Source organism: Phyllostomus hastatus, unplaced genomic scaffold (genome assembly GCF_019186645.2).
Source record: "Phyllostomus hastatus isolate PE091 unplaced genomic scaffold, TTU_PhHast_1.1 phas_scaffold_114, whole genome shotgun sequence".
NCBI lineage: Eukaryota > Metazoa > Chordata > Mammalia > Chiroptera > Phyllostomidae > Phyllostomus > Phyllostomus hastatus.
The window spans coordinates 10,276,480-10,304,157 of NW_025334006.1; the positions used below are offsets into that span (position 1 = coordinate 10,276,480).

The window sequence follows — 27,678 nt, forward strand, 5'->3', positions numbered from 1 at the left end:
GCCAGCGCGCCTAGTTGCGTGGACTGAATTCCAGCCCAGCTGGTCCTGGGTCCTGCGGGATGGCCGGACCCAGCCCCAGCCCCAGCTCCAGCTCCAGCCCCAGCCCCAACCCCAGCCCCAGCCCCAGCCCCAGTCCCAGCTCCACACTTAGGGCAGCTGGTGGGCGGGGCCGCCTGGTTGCCACGTCCTGGTTCACAGCGCGAGACTAGGTCTCCGCAGGGCTTCTTGTCTTACCCTGCTAGTTATCTTCGTACCCAGGAGCGCCTAGTGCTGAATTAATCCCACTGTATAGTGAATGAAAAAGGGGCGCATACTAAACCTGATAACTCAGGCCTTACAATCTCAGAGCCGGAAAGTAACCACAAAGGATGATCTGAACTTAGAAATTTCTAACTGATAGCTGGTCATGAGGGCGGGCGCGGGGGGTGAGGGGGGAGTCATGTCCTAAGCCTGTAGCTTCCTTGACAAAGGTCAGTGTTTACGTGCATCTAAGATAACATACCATTGAAATGTAAGAGTAATCTTCCCGACCCCATCAATGCGTAACTGTGGGCACCAGAACGGGAGACCAGAGGAGCCCCTTATTGTTATCTTGTTCCCCGCATATCATCACTGTGTTGTAAATGTTTATTAACCATCAGTTAATAAACTTGATACCCGCCAGTACTCCTGTACCCACCAGTGTAAAAGAAGTATGGGTTTCTCCCTCTTGCCGTTTATCCAATCCCAGAGATTTCCCAGCTTTGCTTTCTCCCATCTCCCTAATCTACCACCAAGGGATTTCATGTAACCCTCCTAACATCTCCTTTGATTCTATTGTATAAAATAAGCTGCAAAACTGCGATTCTCCAAGGCATTTTCTCAATCCGTTTACATTTTGCTTCCCAGCAATTGTCATCAGATTGGCTCAAAAATACTGATAAAAATTCTCCACAGGTTTTAAATTTCTTACATCAACAGTATCAATTGCTAACTGTATTGAGTAACTCCAACTTCTTGCCCTTTAGTATTACCTCTATGATGGGGTAGTAGTCTCTTCACTCGGCTTCAGAGTAGAGTGTCCAGAATATTTTTCCATTTATTTCCCACCACTCCCTCTCACATACCTTGCTTTCTGACCACCATCATGTTTCCTAACAGCCCACCCTTTCACCTCCCTGTGGTCTTTCATCATCAAGTTACCTCCTAGACCTGGAATAAGTGCATTTTCCAGATTCTTTGACTTGTGAATGCCAGTAGAAGTTGCTGGTTCATAGACATCGAGATTAAAATGTTTGCAGTGTAAGTTTTTCCTAACCTCATTAGGCATAGTAAGTCCTCCCTTAATTGCCTTCATAACACTATGTATCTTCAGTACAGTTTGCCAAATTTCAGTATGAAACACTGCTTATTCAACTGTCCTCCTCCAGACTAAGCTCAAGGGTAGAGATCTTCCTTATTCATTTTTGTATCTGCGGCTCTGAGCTTACTGCTTAAATAATGTTAGGAGAACAGAATGCACATCCGTGATTAAGAGAAACACAAATTCATTCACTTATTTTCATGTCATGAAATTAAAACAAATATGAGGGCTACTATGTTTACTGCACAAATGGAATATAAACATACTGTATTCTTAGCACATAAAGCCTCTGTACTTTGAAATCCAGTTGAGACAAGTAGTACGCTCATGAAGGAGTTTAATACAAAGTAAGTTAATTTACTTTTAAGCACTGAAATGAGAGGTTGACAACTAATGCTTCTAGAATTCAAAGGAACGACAGTGATTCTTGGTGGTAGCCAGAGAGGGCTCCTAAGGAGGTCTGACTCAGGCTAGACTAATGAAGTCCTGAATGACTATTCAGCGAGTAGTAACAGGAACAAAGGCAAGTGGGGGACAGAGTGGAAGGTAAATTTTCAGACCAGGCAGGAGGCTACAGATGTTTAAAAAAATAAAAGGTGGGGGAAGGGCCATGAATGGAAAGCATAAGTGGTAACTATTTTTTCTTAATTTTTATCGTCGGCACTATCACAGATATCCCCATTTTCTCCTCTTCGTCTACTTCCACCCAACCCCCAACTCCCTTCCTTCTGGCCACCATCACTCTGTTGTCTGTGTCTGTGAGTTATGCATGTATGTTCTTTGGCTAATCCTTATACCTTCTTTCTAGATGGTAAATTTCTATAGGTAATGAAAGGTCTGAAGCTGAGGAGCCTGAGGCTGAAGGCAATAAGAATTGTGGGTCTTCTGAAGGTTTCTAAGCTTATGTCTATGGGGGAGGTGGAACAAGATTAAAAGTAGTTCTTTGGGGGATTAACTACAGAACAGGCTTCATCAGCAGGTTTTTTAAAAACTATTTTGTTTTATTTTTTCAAAGTGAATAAATTTTATTTAAGGAATTTCGCATGTTTTCCATTCTTCCACTGCTTTAGCTCCTCCTGAGTTTGAACCTTAATCCCTTTTTTGCTCAATCTAGTTGCCACGTCAGTCATTCCACAATTCTTTTAGTTGAGCTTCTTTAATCTCCACTCGAATATGGACATACTTCAAAATTTCCCAACTATAATCATTGGGGCTCAATTTCTTCAAGCAATGGACTTTAGGGTCCACTAAACATGAGTAATTTCAAATCATATCTACTCTTAAGCTACTACTCCCTAGAATAGCACAGATCTTTGGGGTATACAAAAACCTAAGATAAAAATAATTAGATTATGAAGTCTTTCATAGTTTTAGCAGTTCTGTCTTGTAGTTCCTTCCCACAGTTCTAACACACAGTTCTTTTTTTGTTTGTTTTGACACACAGTTCTGTGAATAAAGGAATCAACATATTTACTCTAAGAGGCATTTCCAAAAAGGTAGGTCTACAGAAAACCCCATCAGGATAGACCTCAACTAAAAAACTATTTTTTAAAAGATTTTATTCAGCCCTGGCTGGCGTAGCTCAGTGGATTGAGCTTGGGCTGCAAACCAGGCATCGCAAATTCGATTCCCAGTCAGGGCACATGCCTAGGTTGCAGGCCATGGCCCCCAGCAACTGCACATTGATGTTTCTTTCTCTCTCTCTCTCTTTTTCTCTCCCCCTTTCCTCTCTAAAAATAAATAAAATCTTGAAAAAATATTTTATTCATTAATTTTTAGAAAGAGGGGAATGGATAGAGAAGGAGAGGGAGAGAAACATGGATTGATTGCTTCTCTCAAGCCCCGAATTGGGGACCTGGCCCGCAACCCAGGCATGTGCCCTGACCAGGAATCAGACCAGCAACCTTTTGGTTTGCAGTGCAGCACTAAATCCACAGAGCCATACGAGCCAGGGATGAAAAATTATTTTAAAAATGCCTCTTTGAAGTCAAGAACTCTGCTAGGTACCAGTGAACCCACACTTAACAGCCTTAAAGAAACTGTAGCCTAGTGAAAAAACTGCCATCTTGGGTGTGTCCTAGAGGATAAGGTAGTGGCCCTCTGCCAAAGATGGGGCTCTCCAACTCTGTTATTCCTGGTGGATAAGGGCCTGGCCTAGTCAGCAATGAAAAGGGAGAGTAACACTATATATAAGGGAAAATGTTAAAGTGGGAATAACAAATTCTGGACTTAGTGACCACTTGGATGAAAAAAATTAAAAAGCATTAAAAAATGTAAAGTTTTAATCATAACAAACTGGGAGAATAAGCAAGGTGAGTAGAAAATGAGGGAAATGAGTTGATTCAAGATATGGTAAGTATAAGGTGTAGCTGAACACCTCAAAAGAAAGAAATAGGAGTTCAATTGGTAGCGGGCATTGAGAGAAAGAACAGACCCCAGAGAGCCCTGAGCAACCCCACCACCGCCTGCTGGCCTAGTTACCATCACATCCAGGATGGAGCCGCAGCTGCTGCAGCTGCCCCAGTCACTAGCACCACGACCGCTGTAAATACCAGGCCCAGCACCTCAGGCCCCCGGGGCCGTACATCAGCAGCCCCCGCTAGTGCAGACAAGAAGGTCATCAAAAACGAAGGTTTTGGGAACAGTAAAATGGCTTAATGTAAGAAACAGCTATGGTTCCATCAACAGGAACGACACCAAGGAAGATGTATTTGTACACCAGACTGTCATAAAGAATAACCAGGAAGTACCTTTGCAATGTAGGAGATGGAAGAGACTGTGGAATCTGATGTTGTTCAAGGAGAAAAGGGTGCAGAGGCAGCAAATGTTACAGCCTCTGGTAGAGTTTCAGTGCAAGGCAGGAAATACATGTGCAGCAGACCTAACCATTACAGATGCTATCCATGTCGCAGAGTTCCTCCATACAATTACCAGCAGGATTACTAGAATAATGAGGGTGGGGAAAAGAATGAGGGATCAGAGAGTGCTCCTGGAGGCCAGGCCCAACAACAGTGCCAGTCTGACTGCAGGTGACGGGTCCCAACTGACTACATTCGGAGACCCTAGGGGCCCTGACCACAGTTTTCCAACTGTCCTGGTGCAGAAAGAAGTGATGACGGATGCTGAAACCAGGGTGCAGGAGAATAAGGTAGACCAGTGAGACAGAATATGTATGGGAGCTACAGACCATGATTTTGCAGAGGCCATCTTTTCTAAAGACAACCTAGAAAGGGCAGCAATGAAGAAGATAAGGAAAAGCAAGGAGATAAGACCCAAGGTCAGCAACCACCTTGCCAGCAGCCACCTCAATGTCAGTACCCTCACAACTTCAATTACTGATGCAGATGCCCACAAATCCTAAACCACAAGATGGCAAGGAAACAAGCAGCTGATCCACCAGCTGAAAATTGGGCAGGGAGGAGTTGAGTTGAGTCTGGTTTACCATCTCTACCATCATTGGGTTGAGTCATCCAACAAGAAGAAATGAACATGAAATTTCAGCAAGAAATGAACAAAAGGAGACTTCCAGCCAAGATGGAGGAATAGGTACACTTTGCTTCCTTGCACAACCAAAAGGAGGACAGCAACAAATTTAAAAACAAAAAACAACCAGAACTGCCAGAAAATTGAACTGTATGGAAGTCTGACTACCAAGGAGTTAAAGAAGAAATATTCATACACACCAGTAGGAGCAGTGGAGATAGGCAGCTGGGGCAGAGAGGACTCACAACAACGCAGTGGCTGGAAGACTGGGGCAGGCAGCAGCTGGCAGACCTGGCAAGGTAGTGGCTTGCAGACAAGGTGGTCCCACATTTGTGTGCAGATAAACTGGGAGGAACAAATGGGGAGCAAGATAGACCAAGCAACCCAGGGTTCAAGCACAGGGAAATAAAGCCTCAAAACCTCTGATTGAAAAAAACCTGTGGAGGTCGCAGCAGTGGGAGAAACTCCCACGGGAGAGTTCATTAGAGAGACCCACAGGGTCCTAGAATGTACACAAACCCACCCACTCAGGAATCAGCACCAGAAGGGCTTGATTTGCTTGCTAGTAGTGTAGGAAGTGATTGAAAGTTGGCAAGGAGTGGAACAAATGGCACTGTTCCCTCTAGGACTCCTCCCCGACATACAGTGCTACATCAAAGCTACGTGGGTTGCCCCACCCTGGTGAATACCTAAGGCTCTGCCCTTTACTACATAATAGGCACACTGAGACAAAAATATATGGCCCAGATGAAAGAACAGATCAAAGCTTCAGAAAAAAATATAACTAAGTGATGAAGAGATGTCCAATCTATCAGATGCAGAGTTCAAAACACTGGTAATCAGGATGCTCACAGAAATGGTGGAGTATGGTCACAAAATTGAGGAAAAAGTAAAGGCTGTGAAAAATGAAATAAAAGGAACCAACAGAGAATGGAAGGAAACTGGGACTCACACGAACAGTTTGGAGCAGAAAAAAGAAATAAACAGTCAACCAGAACAGAATGAAGAAATTAGAATTAAAAAAAAATGAGGAGAATCTTTGGAACCTCTGGGGCAACTTTATTTTATTTTTTATTTTTTTCTTTAAAAATTTTAATTCATTTTTAGAGAGAGGGGAAGGAAGGGAGAGAAACATCAATATGTGGTTGCCTCTCACATGTCTCCTACCAGGGACCTGGCCTGCAACCCAGGCATGTGCCCTGACTGGGAATTGAACCAGGACCCTTTGGTTCACAGACTTGCACTCAATCCACTGAGCCATACCAGCCAGAGCTGGGTTAACTTTAAATACTCCAAGATCTGAATCATAGGGGTGCCAGGAGAAGAGGAAGAGCAAGAAATTGAAAACTTATTTGAAAACATAATGAGGGAGAACTTTCCTAATCTGGCAAAGGAAATAAACTTCCAGGAAGTCCAGGAAGCTCAGAGAGTCCCAAAGAACTTGGACCCAAGGAAGCACACACAAAGGTACATCATAATTACATTACTCAAGATTAAAGATAAGGAGAGAATCTTAAAAGCAGCAAGAGAAAAGGAGACAGTTATGTACAAAGAGTTCCCAGAAGACTATCAGCTGATTTCTCAAAAGAGACCTTGCAGGCAAGAAGGGGCTGGAAAGAAGTATTCAAAGTCATTAAAGGCAAGGACCTACATCCAAGATTACTCTATTCAGCAAAGCTATTATTTAGAATGGAAGGGCAGATAAAGTGCTTCCCAGATAAGGTCAAGTTAAAGAAGTTCATCATCACCAAGCCCTTATTGTATGGAATGTTAAAGGGACTTATCTAAGAAAAAGAAGATAAAAAAACAACAGTAAAATGACAATAAACTCACAACTATCAACAACTGAACCTAAAAACAAAACAAAACAAAAACAAAAATAAACTAAGCAAACAACTAGAACAGGAACAGAAATAGAGATCACATGGAGGGTTATCAGCGGGGAGGTAAGGGACAGGAATGGGGAAAAGGTACAGAGAATAAGAAGCATAGATGGTAGGTATAAAATAGACAGGGGGAGGTTAAGAATAATATGGGAAATGGAGAAGCCAAGTAACATATGTATGACCTATGGACATGAACTAAGATGGAGGAATGATGGTGGGAGGGGCTGCAGAGCCGAGGGGAATAAAGGGGAGAAAAAATGGGACAACTGTAATAGCATCATCAATAAAACATATTAAAGAAAAAGAAGGGAAAGGGGCAAGCCGAGGAACCGGAATAGAGGACTCATGAGCATGGACAATGGGGGAGGGAGGGTTGACTGTGGGAGTCAGGGGAATGGGGTAGGGAAGAATATGGGGAAAACAGTGGGACAACTGTACTTGAACAACAATAATTTTTTTAAATTAAAAAGAAATGAACAAAGGATTGGAGCTGAAGACCTTAAGTGCTTGCTTTTTGCCTGTTGACCAGATGACTAGAACTATCTCCATTATCCATGCAGCATGAGTTTTTAAAATTATTTTTACCTAAAGATGTCTCTTTTTGGTAATGACAAGTGTGCTTTTATTTTAAAGCAGGGGGTTTCTCAATACATCTTTAAAGTTTTTAAAATTGTTTCATAGATGGTTGTGATTTTTAAGAACCTCAGTTTTAATTTGTAGTAATAGTTTACAACTTGATTTTTTAAAAAAAGTCAACAAACTATAAGCACTTGTTAATGAAAGTCAAGAAAGAAAGAAAGAAAGGAAGGAAGGAAGAAAGGAAGAAACTGGAAGGGGGAGGAAGGAAGAGACAAATAAAAGAGTGAGCCAGTAGGCCAGAGGAGATACTTAGGAGGGTCATTGACAGGGGGCATCTGACGAAGCCATGAGAACAAATGAGCTTTCTGATGACAGAAAAGCAGATTAAGCCTCTTTGGGGGACCAGGATTAGAAGGTAGTTGGAGGAGGAAAAGTACTCTGGTGGCTGATACTCATAGGAGGTATCACTTCGGCCGCACCCAAGGCCTTCTAGCCCTGGATTCTGCCTCTGAGAACACTGAAGGACTGTGTGTGGCAGCTGGGATGATGTCAGCTTCAGAAGGCTGATGTTCTTCTTTAGGCACCCCAACTCTGCTTATGCGGTGCTTCTGAACATTCACTCCACAAATGAGTGTATCGTTTCCTGTGTGCCAGACACTGTTCTAGGCACTGGGGATACGTCAGTGAACAAATGGACTAAACTCTCTCATGGTGCTTATATTCTGGTATGCAGCCAATAAACAAAATAAAAAAGCAAAACATGCACAATAAAAGGTGTTAATAGGTGCCAAGGAATAAAATAAGGCAGGGAGGAGAAAAGGGACTGTCAGGAGTGGTGTTGCAACCTTAGAAAGGGTGGAAGGCTCATCGAGGTGTCATGTGAGTGAACATCAGGTGATGGGGAACATTCCAGGAAATGGGAACAGCAAGGGCAAGGGCCCTGAGCCGAAGCACCTTGGAATGTCTGAGGTCATGTGACCTGAGGTCAGAGAGAAGTAGCAGGCATGGAGTCAAAGGAGGAGGGAGACCGTGTAGGACCTTCAGGCCATTGTAAAACTTTGGCTGTTACTATGAATAAGATGGTTTGGAAGAAACTGGCTAACTACCAAACTGTTTCCTCTTCATCTCCTGTGAATACAGCCAGACTACATTTCCCAGCCTCCCTTTTTCTGTGGCCATGTGACTGAGCGCTGACCAGAGGAAGAGAGGCAGAAGTGATGCCCACCGCTTCCAGTACTGGCTGTACAAATCTGCCATGTGCGAGTCTTCGAATTCTTTCTCTTTCTGTGGCCACCTGGAAAGCCATGTAGTGCTGATGACAGAATCACAAGATAGAAGGAACCCGGGTTCCGGTTACACAGACACTTACTGGACAGGACCACCCTTTTAGACTTTCATGAGGGGAAAATGAACTTCCACTTGTTATTTTATGCCATTGATACAGTGGGGCTTATCTCTTACATAGCTAACATTACCCTAATACAGGTAGGAAGCCATCAAAAGCTTTTGAGCAGAGAAGTGACGTGATCTAAGAAGAGCTTGAATGTGGAAACAAGGAGCCCACTTATGAGGCCGTGCAACAATCAGGTAATGACGAACATGACTTGGTCCAGGGTGGTAGCCGCGGAAATACTGAGAAGAGTCAGAATCTGAATACATTTTGAAAGTACTTTAAAAGGATTTCCTGATACATTGGAAATGAGATGGAGAAAACAACAGGAATCAAGAATGACTCCAAGGTTTTGACTAGAAAACCAAGATGGAGAAGACTTTGGGGAGAGCAAATTTTGAGAGATGATATTGAGAGATTAGTTATAGGTACTTTGAGATGTCTATCAGACTTTCAGACGGAGATCTCAAGTGGGCAGCTGGATAGGTATCTCTGGAGTTCACGGTGGTCTGGACTGGAGATGTTGGGAGTAATTGGTATATATGTTGTATGAAAGCCAGGAGTTTTGACGAGAAGAGACCCAAGGACTGAGTCATGGAAATTTCTAATTTTCAGAGGAGGTGGAGGGGTGTTGATGAGAGTGAATCAGCAAAGGAAATGGAGAATAAAAGCCCGAGAATAAACTGAGAATAAGTGGAGGAGGAGGAAAGCCAGGAGAGTGCAGTGTTCTGGAAGCCAAGTGAAGAAAGTGTTGCAAGGAGAAAGGAGTAATCTCATGTCACATGCCCCTAAGAGTGAGGGGTTAGCCATTGACTCCAGCAATCCGGGGATCAGATTTGGTGGGATAGTGGGTGCAAAAACCTGCTGGAGGTGTTTAAGAGAGAATGGGAAGCAAGAAACTGGAAACCCTTTCAAAGAGTTTACCAAAAAGGGGTGGAGAAAAATGGAGCATAGAAGCCAAGAGAAATTTTAGTTTATTTTTTTACCCTCACCTGAGGACAATTTTTTATTGCTTTTAGGGAGAGAGGAAGGGAGAGAGAAACATCAACTGAGAGAGAAGCATCAGTTGGTTGACTCCCATAGGTGCACAAATCAGGGATTGAACCTGCAACTTAGGTATGTGCCCTGACCAGGTATCGAACCTACAACCTTTCAGTTATGGGATGATGTTCCAACTGACTGAGCCACACTGGCCAGGGCATTATGTTTTATCTTTGTTTATTGCTGGTGGGAAGGATCTAGGAGTGAGGATCAAATCGATGGTGTAGGAAAAAGAAGGGAGAGTTTCTAGGGCAATGTCCTTGAGTAGGGGAGTGGGAAGAGATCTAGTACCAAAGGGGGAGAGCTGGACTTTGCTTAGAGCAGAGATAGTTTTTCCATTTCAGCGAGGAAAGAAATAAGATCTGTGGTTCTGATTCCAGGTAAATGGTAGACAGGGTAGTGAGAGCTTGGAGTTGTCTTTTCATGGTCTTATGTTCTCAATGAACTGGGAAAGTGGGTGATCAGGGGGCACTGGGGGTTTAAAGAGAGAAAAGGTATGAAATTACCATTCAGCAGAGGAAATAGATAAGGGAAACACCATATAATCTCCAGGCAACATTAAGGACCCTTCTGATGCTTGTGGTTATGACTTTGAAGTATGGCTGGTTAGTATGTCACATGTTTTTTTCCAGGCAGGTTTAGAGGTATGGTGAAGGCACAGAGTTGGTGGGTGGTTGGACTTAGCCAAGTGACTAGACTAATGTGGAAGAGACACAAAGGTGTAGGGGGTGCATGCAGGAAGTAATAATAATGATTCATTATGGAATCCAGGCTGGAGGGGAGGGGAATGAGAACATAAGGAAAGTGGGGAACAGTGAAAACCCAGAAGGAGCAACAGGCTGTAGGATTGATGGGGTTGAAGGATTGTTGGACTCAGGGAAAATTAGGAGGTAGCGTAGCTAGAGAACGGGAATAGTGGGCGGGGGTATAGTGATTGACGAACTAGGGTAAAATCAGGGGAGTCCGTGGCTGAAGAGAGTGGAGCAGCAGTTCAAGGAACCATCGGGCAGCAGTTCAAGGAACAGCAACCGTGGGAAGAACCATCGCTGTGGATATCGAAACCACCAAGAATGAGAACCCAACTCATCCTTGAAACGAGTGACAGTGATCTAGGAGCTTACTTTTTAGCCCTCCAACAGCTTCAGCCTGAAAACCACTTCAGTGCAGAAAAAGACCCTCCTGGGAAATCCTAAATCAAAGCAAGATGTCCAAAAAACACTTTCCAATGGGAAGACTGGGCAGCCTTTCTGAAGTGCTCATAGTCTGGTTTTTATTGAATGTGAAATATTGCACAGTGAGAGAGAGGCTGGTCCATGGGCCATCTAACAGACCCTCCATACTGACTCTCTTGATCTATAATTTACAAGCCTCTGATTTTATTCCAGCTTTGAGCCTCTGTGTTCTCTCGTTGGAACTGATCATTTACCAAGCACTTACAAGGTGTGTTGGCGGTGCAAGGGGGCGTCATACGCAAAAGAAACGGAGCCAGTGTTTGTCGGGCTGAGACATTCGCAACTTGAGCAAGTTTGGCCACCAAAGAGAAACTCCCCGTCTCACGCACCTTGTCTGACTACCTCCTGCAGGAACCTTCTCGCGGCCTCAAGCCCAGGCCTCCCTTTGGAACCCCAGGGCCAGGTCAGCAAGTCCAAGTCAGGCAATGGACTAAGGAAGGAGGTCCGAGCTTGAATCAGAAAAAGAGGGACGAATAAGAAAAACTGGCAAAAAGGGAAGTGGAGAGGCCCTTGGCTAGAATTCATATCTGGCCCCTCCTACTTGTCCAGAGTAGTGTGAGCAGAGAAGAAAACATGGTTCTTTTTTGGTATATGGTCTCTCAAGTCTTAAATTAGATAAATAGAAGCTTGGTAAGGCGTCTCTCAGAGGTGTATTTCTCCTCTTGTTTCCTTCAGCTTCTCTCTCAAGTCTCTTCTGTTTCCTTCTCTTCCCACCTCTCTGTATTTCCTTTCTTTTCTGGCTTCCTCCTTCCACCTCCCTCTTTTCCTCCATTTTCTTCTCCTCCACCTCTCCTCTGGTCCTGCTTCCCTCTCCTTCTTCCTCTCTCCCTCCGTCCTGGCCCTTCAGAGAGCATGTCTTCTTGCGCCTGCCTGGTGGTGGAGCGGAGGTGAGGTGAGGTGAGGTGGGGTGTGGGGATGTGCGGTGGTGAGATCACACAGTTAATAAAGCTTCTCATCTGGAACCACGTTCCCAAACGGGTCTCCAAGGAAAGGCTATGCTACCGGTGTGAGATGATTCTAGATTTTCCTTCTTTGCAGCTTTCTCCTTCTCTCCATCCAGAGTCCCTCAGGAAGTTGAATGCTGTGGAGTGGTGTTGGTGAGGGCTGCTTAGATTCTCCCCAGTGTGAAAGGGCGGCTCAAATAGAATTTCCTATGAGTTTGGTAGAGAAAAATATTCCATCAGATCTTACTTGCCTAAAAAGCTCTCCTGTGAGCACAGATACTTGTGTTCATTTTTTAAATTGTCCACGATTAATAACACGTATCTTGTAAGAGTCAGTAGTTTATTAACAATATTTTACTTCAGAAAACACAAACCACTCTGCCTGTCTCTGGTCAGACAGAGACACGTACGAAGTAGTTAATGAGTGTTCGTTAAATGAATACATGGATGGGTGGATGAGCCTTGAAGCATGGAGCGATGAGGGCTGGGCCCAGGGAAGTTTGACTCCCACCCCACCCCACCCCACCCCTTCTGGTCTAGCTCCTCCTCACTTTTTGCAGCAGATGGTGGGGGCTCCCCAGGAGCTCTGGACAGGAGAAGGGAGAGCCAGCTGCCCACCTCCTTAAAGGAAGAGCCCATGGAAAGTCGGCAGGGGCAGCCCTCACATCTCCACCCAGCACACAGAAAGCAGCTCTAGTGCGACAGCAGTGTCATCCTAGTCTCCGTCCTCTCCCAACCACTTGGCAGGGGCTCCCAAGGCCTCGAGGGTCTTCCGAGGTATCCCACTCAGGGTTTCACTCACCGTAGTTGGAGGTAAAGAGCAGAGTGTGTGTGGGGGGGAGGGCTGGGTAGTTGTGGCTGGCACCCCCAACTCCCACCCCTTAGCCCCCAGGAGGCAACCTCAGGACCCTAGGATCTAAACCCATGCCCGAAGTCCAACTCCAAGCCTACCCCATGAAGGCAGCCAGACTAATCTCAGGACCGTACCTATGAACAAGGTCAGCTGTGGCCTCGTAGAGGCTGCCAACGTGCTGAGGAGTGAGAGGGGCTGCGGCCCAGAGGGGTTCTCTCTTTCCCACTCTCCACAGGTGAAGGACTCCCTCCAACTGAGGTCACGGGTGCAAGGAATGCTGTCTTCAGAGGAAGCATCTTTCTCTGGGTCAAAAAGAGAATGCATTTGTTTGTCTTCTTAATTCACAGAGCATGCTCACAGATTATGGCCAACATTTGTGGGGCGATTATTATGGGTCAGGCACTGTTCCCAACAATTATATGCATTAATGCTCATTTAGTCCTCCCAACAACCCCTGAAGGGCCAGTGCTGCCATGGTCCCATTTTACAGATGAGGAATCTGAGGCCCAACAAGGCTGAGTTACCTACCCATGGTCACACAACGAGGGGGCAGAGCCAGGATTCAAAGCCGGGGAGCCTGGCTCCGAAGCCCATGTTTTTTTACCACTATGTCATGTGAACAAGGCAATGCCAGTAAAAGGAAGGAACTACTGTGGTTTGGAGAGGTCAACTGAGTGAATTTGCCCTTTGCTAGCTGAACTCGCAATGGCCTTGAACACGGATGGCCCTAAGCCAGAGCCTGTTCTTGGTCTACTTGGCTTCAGCTGCTGAAAGGATGGCTCGCAGCCCAGCAGCTTTAACATCACCAGGGAGCATGTTGGACATGCGCAGTTTCAAGGGAATGCTCTGTAACCTATATGAATGTCTACCCACTGTGCTATATACCTGAAACTAATGCAAGATAGTGTTGAATGCAAAGTGTAATAAAAAAGGTTAAAGAATTGCACAATTTCAAGTTTATCCACAGCTGATGAATCACATTTTGCATTTTAACAAGATCCCCAGATGGCGCATTTAACTTTGGGAAGCACTTCAGTAGGTTCCACCACCTTCTGATGGGGAGTTAAAAGGTCTAGCCATATAGGTAAGCTTTGGGATACTGGTTTTTCCAAATATAGCACGCTCTCTCTCTCCCTCTCCCTCCCTCCTCTCTTTCTTCATCCAAAAGTTCCAAGAGGCTGAGGTGTGACCATCCTGACTGAAAGTGTACAGTACTTGGCCCATATAGAAAACAAGGGTTTCTTCAGCTCCAAGGAAAGAGAAAAGTCCAGAGCACAACCCAGGATGATTAATTGCCATTAGCCTAGGGCCCTGACCACTGTGGCTTAGCTGGTTGGGCATCATCCTGCAAAGTGAAAGGTTATCAGTTCAATTCCCAGTCAGGGCACCTGTCTGGCTTGTGGGTTCAGTCTCCAGTCTGCACATGTATGAGAGGCAACCAATCAATGTTTCTCTCACATTGATGTTTCTCAACCTCTTTTCCCCTAAAAGTAATAAAATCTTTAAAAAAGAAACCAGCCTAGCAACATGTGGGGAGTAGCTCCTGTGATGCCAGCTATCCAGTGACTGAAATTCTAGCTGAAATTCTCTGAAGTCCCAAAATACACTTGAAATGTTCTTTTTGTTTTCCTTACCCCAACCTCAAAGGGTATGGTGCGTGTGTGTGTGAGAGAGATTGAATGTATGTATAAAAACAGAAATAAATCACCATTTTATTATCAGTCACATAACATGAGAAAGCATTCATAGACTTGGAGAAAATGTGGGCCAGCTTCGGCTTCATGAACTATCTAGAATGGGGGCTGGGAATAGCAGGCCGGGTTTGGCTGGCAGATATGTTTTGTTTGCCCACTACTGTGCTTTAACTTTTTTATGGGCGGGGATATGTCATATAAAAATCCAGATTTTTGGCTTCTCTTGAAAAATCATAGTATCTGGCAACACCAGGCCTGTGTTCCGGCATGGAAACAATGAACTGGAGCCTTAATTGAAACTGTCACTTTCTCATTGCCACTGTCCCTACCACTCGCTATGTCTCCTCGATGTGGAAACCAAGCTGTTGCTTTACCTAATAATAGAGTTATGAGAAAAGCCAACCATTTCTTAGATCCATAACATGTAGACCCTTTACCCATTTGTACCACCTACAGTTGAGTTTATAATCCCTGGTGTGGATGAAAGTTAGCAGAGCCCCCTACGATCTATGTATCCCTCTAAATTTTTAAATATAACATGAAATTCTGGCTGCCTCCAGAGCCAATTTGGAGGCATAATTTATCACTGGTGTGGTGCACAGATATTTACTGAGTTCCTACTGCGTTCCCAGCCTAGTGCTTGCCACTGTGGAGAATTCAGAAGTGTACACACGGGCACACAAAAACAACCCCAAAACCCTTTAGTATTGGTTGAAGAAACACCGAAACCTGTGAAGCAATTAGGGAATCACCTAAGAGAGGTTATGACCAAGGGAAGATTTGTCTGGGCAGAAGGGCGGTGTGAGGTGTGCCTGGAAGGGCAGGTAGGGTTTAGAGTGGAGCTTTAGGTGGAGGGGGCGGGGGAGAGATGAATAAGGCATGGGGAAGAACAGCCAGGGGGTGACCAGGGCAGAAGATTTGGACTGGAGAAGGAGATGAGGCAGAGGGTACCTAACTGAGGAGGAAAAAGTGACCAAACGAGGTGGGTGAGAGAGGGGAAGTTAATTTAGAGTCGTGCATAGTCATGCATGCCAAAATGGGTGAATTTGGGGTAAACGAAAAGCTGGAAAGGAACAGAGAATCAGCTGCTGTTTCCAGAATGCGTCATGCGCTCTCACACAGACTCTGATCCTCCCAGAATGCCCTGACTCATCTGCTTTGGCCGCCCACTTGTCCTTGTCCTCTGAGTTGGCTCAGACCCTAGGCCTCCTGGACAGCTTCCTGGGAGGAAAGCTGCACTCCTGTCTTTGTGTTCCCGTGGTATCTCAAGGCATGAGCTTTGAATGCTGCCTGGACACGAAGAGGTTTTGTAATTTGGGGAGTTACCCATCTGACTCCACTGAATTGCAAATCCCTTGAAGGCGGTACTATGTCTGTCTTCATCCTAACTCCATAGCTTTCCACAGTGTCTGGCACTTACCAAGTGCTCAGTGCGTATTTCTGAATAAGCAAATGAATGAATGAATGAGAAGACTGCTGCAGTCCAGGCAAGAAGTGATAAGGTGGACTAGGGTGACATCTGTGGGCTAGAAATGAAGTAAAGGTACAGGAAACATTTCAAAGAAAGAAATTGGTATGATTTGGCGCCAAATTGACTCTGGTGGTCAGAGACCCTAGAGCAACTCGAACTATAAAAGCTATAGACGGACATCATGACAGCTAGAAAAGTTGGGATCGGGAGCTGGAAGGGCATCTCATTCCTACACCTCCAGAGCAGAAGGCTCTCTGAGACATGGGTGCCCCGTGCCCTCCGTTTACCTGAGCTGTCCTTTTTGGTCTCTGTCTTTTTGCTGCTCCTGGAACTCCAGCCATGGCAGGATCAAGGAAATGAAGGTCAAAAGGAAAAAAAAAAATAGAGCATGAAATTCTCATTGTAAATATTGTTTCTAGTTAGATTTTTTTCCTGATGCGAGTTTTAGAGGCAGATATAAATCTGAAAAAGGCCAGCTGTGGTTCTATTAGGTAGGCGTGGCATGTGTTAAATGCCGGAAGGAGAAATGGGGAAGGGGGAGATGGGAGGGACTGGGGTGATGGGGGGCAGAACCCCTGCTGCTGATTTTGCTGAGGAGGAATGGCTGTGGCTCCATCTGTTTGGTCCTGTGTCCCAGCATATATTTTATCTGCTCTAAGCTGCATATTGTCGTCAACATGCAAAAACTAACATAATTGTGACCGGACTCGAGCCTGCCTGAAGGAGGAGAAAAGTCATCACTCAGACCTTCATTCTGGGGAATTGAAGAGAAGAAACTGTCTATATGAAGAAATTGTTGAGCCAAAATGAACTTTTCCCTCCTTCTCACATCCCTCTGATCTGCTTTGTACGTGACAGCCCAAGCCGGGTTGCCATAGCTTCCGGGCTGGTCTCTGCGCACCTACACTTCCTCTCTTCGCATCAACTGTCACTGCAACAGCCAGCATGACCTTTTCAACATGTAAATTGGATCGTGTTACCTCCCAGTTAAACATGGTGCTAAGGCTTTCATTGCCCTTGAAGTCTAAGTTCATATTTGCATGGGTTCCCAGGTCCTGCCTGCCTCGGTCCCTGCCCACTTCTGCTAATGTCCTTCCATGACCACTCTGCTTCCCACCCTGGCCCTCCTTCCCTTTCTCTAAACTCACCTAGCTTCTTCCTCGGGGTGAAGCCTCGGTCTTACACTCATTTTTTTCCCTTAACCTGCTCAACATTCTCTACCTTGATCGCCAGATCAAATGGGCTAGTGCCCATTTCTCCTTTAGGCTTTAGACTCCCCTGACCTTCAGGAAATATTCAAAGCTGTCTGTGCCGGAGATGGCCAATAGGCCCCCAGGACTTCTTCTTTCCCTCTCCCGTGGAAACAAGCATCTAAATCTTGCATTTCTCAGCCTCCCTTGCAGCTGGGTGTGGTCATGTGACTGAATTGTGGCCAATGAATATAGACAGAAGCCATCCATCAAATAGTAATTTTAGAAATGTATTTTTTTAACGTTTTGAGACAAAAAGCTACTTCAACATATCCTGTCCTATTAGAGGCCATCACTCCCCAGGTCAAGCAGTATGACATCTTATCCGGAAATTTTTAAATTTCAGATTTCTATACAATATGCAGAGTGATGACCTCAGTGTAAGTTCTTTAACTGTGGACAAATAACAAGTGTTTTTCCTTGTGTTAATACTTTTCTACCTCCAGCCCAAGGCAGACTTAATAATACAAGCTAATATTTATTAAGAGTTGGGTTAAATCTGCCGCTGTATCTGCTCAGGAACGTGACAAGCACTTTGTGCTTTTGAGCTCGCTTAACCCTGACGCTATCTGGATGAGGCTGGCACTATCCCAGTTTCCGCTGCACAGATCTGAACACTGAGGCCCACGAGAGTCACGCAATATGCCCATGGGCTCACAGAGCAGTGAGCTGGGCCCAGTCCTGTGTGAGTTCCTATCCACCAGGAGAGATTGTCTCCGCTGCCTTTACTGGTTTCCAGCTTACTAACAGCACTCCAAAAGAAGTACTAACAGCACTTTTTGTTGTCCTGTCTCTGGACTGCTGGTTCGTGTTGTGACAAAAATCTCTCCTTGGATACTTCATTTTTCTCTTCTGATGATATTTACAACTTCTTTCTCTTCTCCCTTTTCTTTGAAACCACAAATCAAGTTCACTAGGACTCTGGATCCCACTTAATCTTTGCTCTCTGGTCGAGGTGCCCAGTGGCCTCAGGACTCTCAAATCCTGTTTCTCTCATACCAGCCAGTCCACAAACTGAAACCTTAAGGCATCTACACATGCAGGGCTATTCCCTCAAGCACGTGAAGTCCCAGTGGGGGTCAGGTGAGTAGGTCAGGGAACCCAGGAGTAGACAGGGTTTTAAACAATGTTTTGTTTATTTCTCTGTAGGACTAGGACCTGGATTAGAAATTAGTTTTTACTATTTCACCTCTGTTACTAACTTATTCTTATTATTGAAGAGCTACTTTACATTTTTCATAAAATTCCTCCTCTGGAGTCAAGCCTCCTAGGCTTGCTGTGTGGAGAAGGAGAATAAGGCGAGGAGAACTGGGGGGAGGTTGCCCTGAGTCAGCGATGGCACTGGATCGCTCCGAGGGGCAGGACTCCATGCCCTCCCTGTGCACGTTAACCAAGTTACTAGGTCTTGGGATCTCGTAGGCTAGACCCTCTGGGCTGCGGGAGGAACGTCAGGCTGGCCTGATACAAGTCATGTACCTGAACCGGTTGTGCTGGTGCAAGTCGGCAAAAATCTGAGAGAGGGTCTCACTCTCCTCGTTGGCCATCAACTGCATGAGGCTGTCGCTGGTCTGGGAGGCTTGGAGTTTCTCCTGTACTAACTAGATGGAGAAAAAAAGCAAAGCCAGCTGGTCAAGACCTGAGGGTTTCTGTATTTTCCTAATATCATGGTTCAGACCCTAGAGTGTTAGAAGTCAGACTGTTCCATTGAGTGGCCATGTCAGAGGTTCAGAGCAGCAATTCTGAGACCATATCTGCTTATGCCTCCTGTATTGTTATAAATATTCTTCAGTGCCCTAATGATAATATTATCATTGAATAATTTAGCAGATAACCTATTCTTATTAATGTTATCAAACAGTGTGTTCATATATACTTTAATAAAGCTTATGTTACTTGGTTTCATATTTAAATGTAGGGGAATCAAATATTTATTGTAGAAATTTAATGAATGTTTAAAAAATTAACCTAAGAAAATTTCTATATTGAGCTGCTCTGAAAAAAAGATACTATTATTTATTTTTAGAGAAAGGGGAAGAGAGGAAGAAAGAGAGGGAGAGAAACATCGATGTGAGAGAGAAACATTGAAAGCTTGTACACGTCCCCAACTGGGGACCTGGCCTGCAACCCAGGCATGCACCCCGACCGGGAATTGAACCAGCAACCTTTCAGATTGCAGGCTGGTGCTCAATCCACTGGGCCACACCAGCCAGGGTTGAGGTGCTTTTAATACCTGGCTAAAACTGTTTTCTTTCCTGTTGCCTGTGATACCCCAAAGGTGTTCCAGAAGAGCAAGCTGCTCATGTTCATTCATTCATTCATTCTGTACTGAATGTCAACTATGTGGCAGGCACTGGGGATAGAGCAATGAAGAACATAGATAAAAATCCCTGCATTCATGGAGTTTATGTTGAGTTCAAGTCAGTCTTACGTCATTCTCTGAAGCCTGGGGCAAAAGGGCCCAGGTAGCTTCACTGGTGAATTCTATTAAATACTTAAAGAAGTAGTAATACCAGCTTTGCACAGTGGCAGTATCATAGACAATGAGGTTTATCCAAGGTGCTACTATTGCTAATTGAAAACTTTTCCCAAAAGAAGTAGTAATACCAATTCTTCATAAACTCAGAACATAGAGGAGGAAACACCAAATTATTCAATGAGGCAAGTATTACCCTACAGGGAACTGTTCTGCATGGTATGGTGAATGCAGCCCAGCCCTATTGGAAAATGGACAGGTGCAAGTCAGCACACAGGAAGCCAAACCCATGGATCAGCTCTCTGGTGGGAAACCAGGCCTGCATTGTACCGGGGATGCTTTGAGGCTTGCTTTTGCTAAAACGCTCTCACCCTGAATTGAGACAGCAAATGTTTACTGGATATCTTTAAAGTAACTTCCTAAAATCTGTGCTAAACCTCCCACGTATGGAGTGTAACGAGTTCAACCACTTTTCCCCTTGATCTGCAACATCCTTCTCTTTGAAGTAATTAGCAACATTCTTTTCTTTGTTATCTGTAAAAGGTAATCACTTACAGCAAACCTATGCATAGTAAATGAGGACCATCCTCAATGTAAAGAACCCAGAAAAGCAATAAAAGCCTGTCCATGCAGGGGTCGGGGCCTTCTCTCTCACTTAAGAGGTGGCCATACCATCCCTTTTTCTCCACAGGACTTCTGCAGTCTGTGTGAATGTGTTCATCACAGCCACAACACATGGACCCCACAGCCAGAGCCCACATCATCACCCTAATACCAAAGCCAGGCTATCACAAGAAAACTACAGACCAATATTTCTAATAAGCGTAGACGAGAAATCCCTAACAAAAAGCTTGCAAATCAAATCATGTAACAAATAAAAGGGATTATATGGGGAATTACATGGGGAATTATATGGGGAAATGAACCAAGTAGAATTTATTGCAGGAACACAAGGTTGATTTAACATCTAAAAATCAATTTACGTAACACACTATACTGCTACAATAAAGGGCAAATTACATGACCATCTCAATAGATGCAGAAAAAAATTCTACAAAATCCAATACTTATTTATGATAAAAACTCTCAATAAACAAGGAATAAAAGGGAATTCCCTCAACCTGATACAGGGCATCTACAAAAATCTCACAGTTAGCATCATACTTAATGAACAATGGAATGCTTTCCACCTATTACTTTTGCCACTTCTATTAAACATTGTACTAAATGTTCTAGTAAGAACAGTAGGTGATAAACAAACAAATATATCTGAATTGGAAGTGAAGTAAAATTGTCTTTTATTTGCAGATGACATATACACACACACAAACCACACACACAAAATTCCAAGGGACCCACAAAAAGTACTATAGCTAATTAACAAGATTAATACACAAAAATCAATTGTATTTCTATATACTGCCAATGAGCGATGCAAACATGAAATTGAGAAGCCACAATTCCACTCAGCCCTGGCTGGTGTGACTCAATGGACTAAGTGCCAGCCTGAGAACTAAAGTGTTGCTGGTTCAATTCCCAGCCAGGGTACACACCTAAGTTGAGGGCCAGGTCCCCAGTTGGGGGCGTGCAAGAGGCAGCCCATGTTTCTCTCACACATTAATGTTTCTCTCCCTTTCTCCCCCCATTCCCTTCTCTCTAAAAATAAATAAATAAAATATTAATAAAAAAGAAAACACAATTCCATTCAAAGTAGTATCAACAAAATAAAATACTTAGGAATAAATTTAACAAAAGAACTACAGAGCTTGTATACTGAAAGGTACAAAAACATTGCTAAGAGAAATTAAAGAAGATGGAAATAAATGGAAAGAGATTCCATATTCATGTATTGAAAGATTCAGTATTATCAAGATGGCAGTTCTCTTCTAATTGATGTATAAATTCAACATGTCCTTGCCAAAATTCCAGCAGCTTATTTTCTGGAAGTTGAAAAGCTGATCCTAAAATTTATATGGACATGCAAAGGATCTAGAATAGTGAAAATAATGTGAAAAAGAACAAACTTGGAAGACTTACAACGACTAATTCTAAAAGTTACTATAAAGCTACATGAACCAAGATAGTGTGGTATTAGTACGAGAATAGGCAAACAGGTCAATGAAACAGAATTGAAAGTACAGAAATAAATCCTTACATTTACTGTCAATTGTTTTTTGACAAAAGTGCCAAGACAATTCAATAGGGGAAAGGATAGTCCTTTCAACAAATGGTGCTGGGGAAATCGCACATCGACATGTGAAAATGAAAAGAACTTAGACCCTTACCTCACACAACACACATATGGTAATGCAAAATTGATCATAAACTTAAATGTAAGAGCTAAATCTATAAAATTTCTAGAAGAAAACATAAGATAAAATATTTGTGATTTTGGGTTGAACAAAGATGTCTTAGCTGAAACATCAAAAGCCAGATCCATAAAAGAAAAAAATTTGATAAATTGTACTTCATCAAAATTAAAAACTTTTGCTCCACAAAAGATAGCTTTCAGAAAATAAAAAGATAGCCCTGGCTGGTGTGGCTCAGTGGGTTGAGTGACGGCCTGTGAACCAAAGGCTCACCCACGGGTTTGATTCCCAGTCAGAGCACAAGCCTGAATTGCAGGCCAGGTCCCCAGTAGGAGGCGTGTGAGAGGCAACCTCTTGATCAGTGTCTCTCTCACAAGCCAATGTTTCTCTCCCTCTCTTTCTCCTTCCCTTCCCCTCTCTAAAAATACATACATAAAATCTTTAAAAATAAAAAGAAAAGAAAAAGACAATTAACACACTGGGAGAAAATATTTGTAAATCATATATCTGATAAAGGACTTGTATCCAGACTATACAAAGAATTATAGCAACTCAATAAGACAAAACTCAATTTAAAAATGGGCTTTTTAACAAAAGGCTTGAATACCACTTCATCAAAGAAGATGTATAAATGACTAATAAGCCCATGAAAAGTTGCTCAACGTCATTAGCCATTGAGGAAATCCGAAATAAACTCATTACACATCCACTAGAATGGCTTTAATCAAGAGGATAAACAATACTAGTGTGGGTGAGAATGGGGAGAAACTGAAACTCCCATGCTGGTAGGAATGTAAATGGTGCAGCCACCCCTGGAAAACAGTTGGCCAGTTTCTTTACAATTTAAAGATAAACCTAACATATGACCCAGCAATTTTGTTTCTTGTCATCTACCCATGACAAGTGAAAACTATGTCTATACAAAAACTTGCAAGCCCCAGCTGGCATAGCTCAGTGGATTGAGCATGGGCTGCAAACCAGGCATCGCAGGTTCGATTCCCAGTCAGGGTACATGCCTGGGTTGCAGGCCATGACCCCTAGCAACCGCACATTGATGTTTCTCTCTCCCTATCTCCCTCTCTTCCCTCTCTAAAAATAAAAAAATAAAATCTTTAAAAAATATATTTAAAAAAACTTGCACACAAATGTTCATAGCAGCATTATTCGTAATAGCCCCAAACGTCCATCAGCTGGTGAATGGATAAACCAAATGCGGCATATCTGTACAGTGGAATACTATTCAGTGATGAAAGGGAATGAATTATTGATAGTCTGTGACTCTGTGGATGCTATGACATGGATGAACCTGAAAAACGTACAAGGAGTGAAAGAAGCCAGACACAAAAGACTATATATAGTGTAGGATTTTGTTTGCATGAAATTTGGAGAAACACGAATTTATAGAGACCGAAAACATTTCAATAGGAACAGGGAGTGACTGCAAATGGGCGGGAGGGGATTTTTTCAGGGATGGCAATGTTCTGAAACTGGGTTGTGTTGGTGGCAGCACAGCTCTCTACGTTTCCTCTAAGTGTTGAGCTGCGCACTCACAATGAGTGAATCTTGCAGGTGGTTGTACAATAGATCCCAGTGAAAGGCAGGGATCGCCTTCACACGGTGCTCACATGCCAGCTCATCTAAGCCCTGCCACTCAGCTCTGGCTTGGCCGGAGGTGACAGGGATACCCGCTTACCTTAGAGTCTCCTGAGGGGCTGCAGCTGTTCTTGGGTACCAGACAGTGAGTGATGAGAATCCTAGGGTCTTTGGTGGTGATGGACAAGCCCCGCTGCAGAATTTGAACTAGTCGGACCCAGAAGTAGAAGACAATCTCAGGATGGTCGGAGTGCAGTCTTAGGTAGTAGATCTTCTCTGTGACGGTCCTCAACCGCAGGATGCGCTGAAGCTGGTCACAGACTTGTAGCTCCACGAATTTCAGTGGGAGGATCCTGAAGGCATGAGGGAAGACACACATTGACAACCCCATTGCTGCCAATTCCAACCCAGGCTGTACTAAAATGAGGAGTGTCTCCTTCAGGACTGAGGCTTCTGGAGGTAGGGCAGAAAGTGCTTAGCAAAATAGGACTAAACTTTAGGGAGACCATATTCACCTGGAGAGCTTGCTTAAAATATGAACATCTGAAGATACCTCTCAAATGCAGTAGGTTTGGGGTGTGTCCCTGGAATCTGCATTTCAACCTCCACCCATTCTGCCATGATTTTCACACTGGTGTCCCAGGATCCTGCTTGAGAAAGACCCCAGTAACGTAGCTGGGGTCAGACGGTTTTTCAATTTCCTTCTTGATGGCACAAAGGGATCTACCCTCCTCTGCCACAAAGCTGGCCCCACTGTCCAGCTTGTCCAGGCACTGACCCGATTGCCTCATACTCCTCCCAAAGGAGCTCTGGTTTGGGGAACTAGCTTTGGGTGGAGCAATGGTCAGCCGGGGCTGCTCTGTCCTCGCTATAGGTACCCCGGAATATAGTGGAGGTGCTCATCACCGAGGCAGCTCGGAGAAATGAAAGGTTTACTTGGATTCCTGGAAATACCTAGGGATTCTTGAATATCCTACAGATTACTTGAAGAGGCTCACACATGAAAAAGGGCTGTTTCATCCTAGAGAAGCATGACGTCACCAGATGTCACAGTTCTAATGACACTGAGTTCCACTCATTTTACTGGTAAGAAAACTGAGCTGCAGCAAGTAACTTATGACTCAAACATTATGAGTCTCTTCAGTTGTACACCAAGGACTAGAACCTGCAGCTCCCAACCTATGCTGCACCTGCTGCATCTCACGGTTTCCTTGCCCCTGGTAGAGAGATCTCCCAAGAACTCAGTGGGGTGAGTGCAGTGAGAAGAAAGGTTGAGCGTGTAGATTGGCCCCTCATTCCTGTCCATGCAATGCCTCTACCTGACCAGGATGCTTCTGCATGTCCACTGTCTTAGGTTACTGGGGTCTAAAAAAATCAACGTCACTGCTGACAGCTCCTCTGCTTTCTCCTACCTTGAGTTTTGTCACAAAGCAGCCTTTGCTTTGGGTCCGCCCCTCCCCCTGCTTGTCCTTCATTCCCATTGGTGTTGCTTACCTCTTCAAGATGATTTTTGGGGCCATGGATGGTCTGTTCCATGTCTGGCTCTGCCCCCGGCGCCATTTGACACTGGCCATGAGGAGGATGTTGGGAAGGGGCAGGCAGGGTACAGAGGAGGTCACGCCAAGGGCCATGGTGTAGGAGGCTTTGTAGATGTCAATCCAGTTCCTGCCCTTTTTCACCTGCAAAGCAGCCCCGTGGGCACAGCCTGAGCATTCGGCAGAAGCAGCAGTGTGTTTCTGCTGAGAGTTTCTCAACTTCGGCAATATTTACACTGTGGACTGGGTGATTCTTTGTTTGGGGAGGGGCTGTCCTGTGTACTGCAGGGTGTTTAGCAGAGTCCTCAGCCTCTACCAACAAGATATGCCAGTAGGAAAGCCCCCCCGCCGCCCAAATTGTGACAACCAAAAATGTCTCCTAGACACTGCCAAATGTTCCCTGATTTTTGAATATTCGTTCATTCATTCACTCACTTATTTAAAAGAGAAGGGAGGGCAAAAGAGAGGGAGAGAAACATTGATGTGAGGAGGAACAACGATCGGTTGCCTCTCGTACATGCCCTGACCAGGGGTTGAACCCATAACTTAGGCATGTGCCCTGACCCAGAATCTAATGACGCCCAACCAGCTGGGCCACCCTGGGCAGGGCCCATGTTCTCTGGTTTTGGAAGGCAAATCATTGCTAGGCGAGAACCGCTGTTTCAGCTCCTATTGGTTAAATAACTAGCAGTATTTACATTGCCTGCGGCTAGCAGCTGCCCACAAGAATTATCACCCAGGAGTTTCCTGGCATGTGTCACATTTCCATGAATCCTCCCTAGACTGTTTTCTGGCTTTTCTTGGAAAAATGTCCTTTGGCCCTTCCTTGAAGGGCCCTAGAATCTCCTGCACTCCCCTGCACTGTAAGGTCCCTTGCAACTTCCCTGCAGGGAGCCCAGGCAGGGAAACAAACATGCACCCAGTGCCCCTTGTACTAAGGCCTTTGCCCTGTGTTTGCATCTGATCCTCAGGTCAGCCTGACCCCTTTCCATTAGAGGACACTGGGATCCAGGGTGCCCAGGCCCCTTGCACAGTGATGCTTCCTGACAAGAGTGCAGCACACTGCACTCTGAGCCCCAGGGGTCTCTGGGGGCCCCTTTTCCGTTCTCTGACAATCAGCATTTCTGTTCCAAGCCCTCAGAGGGCATCTGGCTTCCCCGCCTCTTTGACCACTGCTTTGGGCTGACAGCCTGGAGGTGGAAGTAAATTGGGGGATGCAGACACCAAACCCTCCACTCAGAGCAGAGGACACCTGGCCTCTCCCCCCGGGGGCAACAGCTGTCGTCAGGAGAAGCCACATCTGGGGTGCTGCAAAGTCAAGGTCAAATGCGGGTGGCCTTGCATTCCAGGCCCACTGACTGCCCTTTGTCTCACTCCAGTTTCAGGGACACACTCTCCTGGTCACATCTTGGGAACAGATTTAGAAGAATTGAGGGGTGCCATTCGTGGGACCCCAGAGTACCTGGACAAAGTTGCTTTCAAACACCACGGAGTCAGGAAACAGGTTGAATTCTGGAGAATGAACCATCTGGCAGAGCAGTCCCTCCTCCACACCCAGGCCCACTCCAGGGTTTGGTTCTCTATCCACAGGCAAGAGGCCCCTGAATTCTTCCCAGGCATTCAGGAAAGGAAAAGATGAATAGGATCTTTTAACTTTTACTGTCTTCGATTTCCACCAAGTCTTGCTAGGTGGAACTGATGACATTTCCACACATGTTCAGGGGCTTGCTGCACATTTGTCCTGGGATTTCTCTCTGCCCTTCTGACCTCGGGCAGCTGGCCAAGGCCTGGGGCCACCAATCAGCTCACAATGATGAATACATGACATCATGAAAAAACAGGGCAAGCCTGCAGGAAAGGGAAATGTGCAGGAGCCTCCCTTTTCCTCCAGAGTGCTTGGCTGACTGGTTGCTGCCCTGATATTCTCCAGCCCTTTTTGGAACCTGAGGACACGGCTCCCCCAGAACTCACTACCTCTAGAAGGTAGTGAGCCAGGCGGAAAGTGAGGAAGGAAGGCTGTTGGGAAGCTCCTTCTGCTGCTAACAGGAAAACACCCTCCCTGCCTTTCAGCACCCCTTTACTCTTAAAGCAACCTACCTGCAGAAGAGTTTTAAGGGCTGGTTATTTAAAACCCAGCCTCCCCATGCTTCACACAATGTGAGCTCCACATACTCTGGTGTATCTGCAGTAGGCTTTCCGGTCATGGGAGGAGTTGTAGGTGTCTCCCTATGGCTGGCCGCTTACTTCCTCAGGCGCATGTCCCTTAGCAGGTCAAACGGAAGGAGCAGTAGAGGTCATTAGATTCTTACCCAGAGGCTGGCTTTGTGAGGGTGCCAGCTCGGAGCAGTAGGACCCCGATGAGCAGCTCTGCCGATCAACAGGCGGTTGTCACTCTCCGAGCCACAGTGCTCCTTATTCCTGAGCGAGAGGGAGAAAGAGCCCGAGTCCCGGGGCTTCTAGGTCAGGGCCAAAGGACCAAGCTGACTGCCCACCACTCAAGTCCATTTCCAGGAGAAATCATACTCCAATTTGGACAAAATTTCAGAATTTATTAAATAATGCATTGACCATCAAGGTCAAAGGTGATCAATTTAGAAAGGCAA

At 45.0% G+C, this 27,678-nt stretch overlaps 1 protein-coding gene, 1 non-coding gene and 1 pseudogene across 2 annotated transcripts; 1 reads left to right on the forward strand and 2 right to left on the reverse strand.

Moving 5' to 3' along the window:
- Window positions 1-1,669: 1,669 nt before the first annotated feature.
- LOC123829718 lies at window positions 1,670-4,768 on the forward strand (annotated as a pseudogene).
- LOC123829857 lies at window positions 2,720-2,876 on the reverse strand. The gene has a single exon (XR_006787664.1). It is a non-coding gene; the product is annotated as a small nucleolar RNA SNORA18 (small nucleolar RNA).
- Window positions 4,769-10,899: 6,131 nt separating the features above from the next.
- Window positions 10,900-26,780, reverse strand: GARIN1B (golgi associated RAB2 interactor 1B). The gene is made up of 7 exons (XM_045855694.1): window positions 26,538-26,780; window positions 25,035-25,219; window positions 23,641-23,893; window positions 18,642-18,763; window positions 16,203-16,240; window positions 12,885-13,052; window positions 10,900-12,104 (listed from the first exon to the last, which is right to left on the reverse strand). The coding sequence occupies exons 1-7, from the start codon at window positions 26,778-26,780 to the stop codon at window positions 12,091-12,093; spliced, it is 1,023 nt and encodes a 340-aa protein (XP_045711650.1). The 3' UTR covers window positions 10,900-12,090.
- Between the last annotated feature and the right edge of the window lie 898 nt (window positions 26,781-27,678).

Excerpts from the sequence above, each read along its gene's own strand:
- GARIN1B (XM_045855694.1), bottom strand. The coding sequence starts at position 26,780 with ATGTCATCAGTTCCACCTAGCAAGACTTGGTGGAAATCGAAGACAGTA. Across the intron at positions 16,241-18,641 it reads CACCAGCACAACCGGTTCAG|GAGCAGCAAAAAGACAGAGA; the intron begins GTACATGACTTG and ends CTGGAGTTCCAG. Across the intron at positions 13,053-16,202 it reads GACCAAAAAGGACAGCTCAG|AGAAAGATGCTTCCTCTGAA; the intron begins GTAAACGGAGGG and ends TTTTTGACCCAG.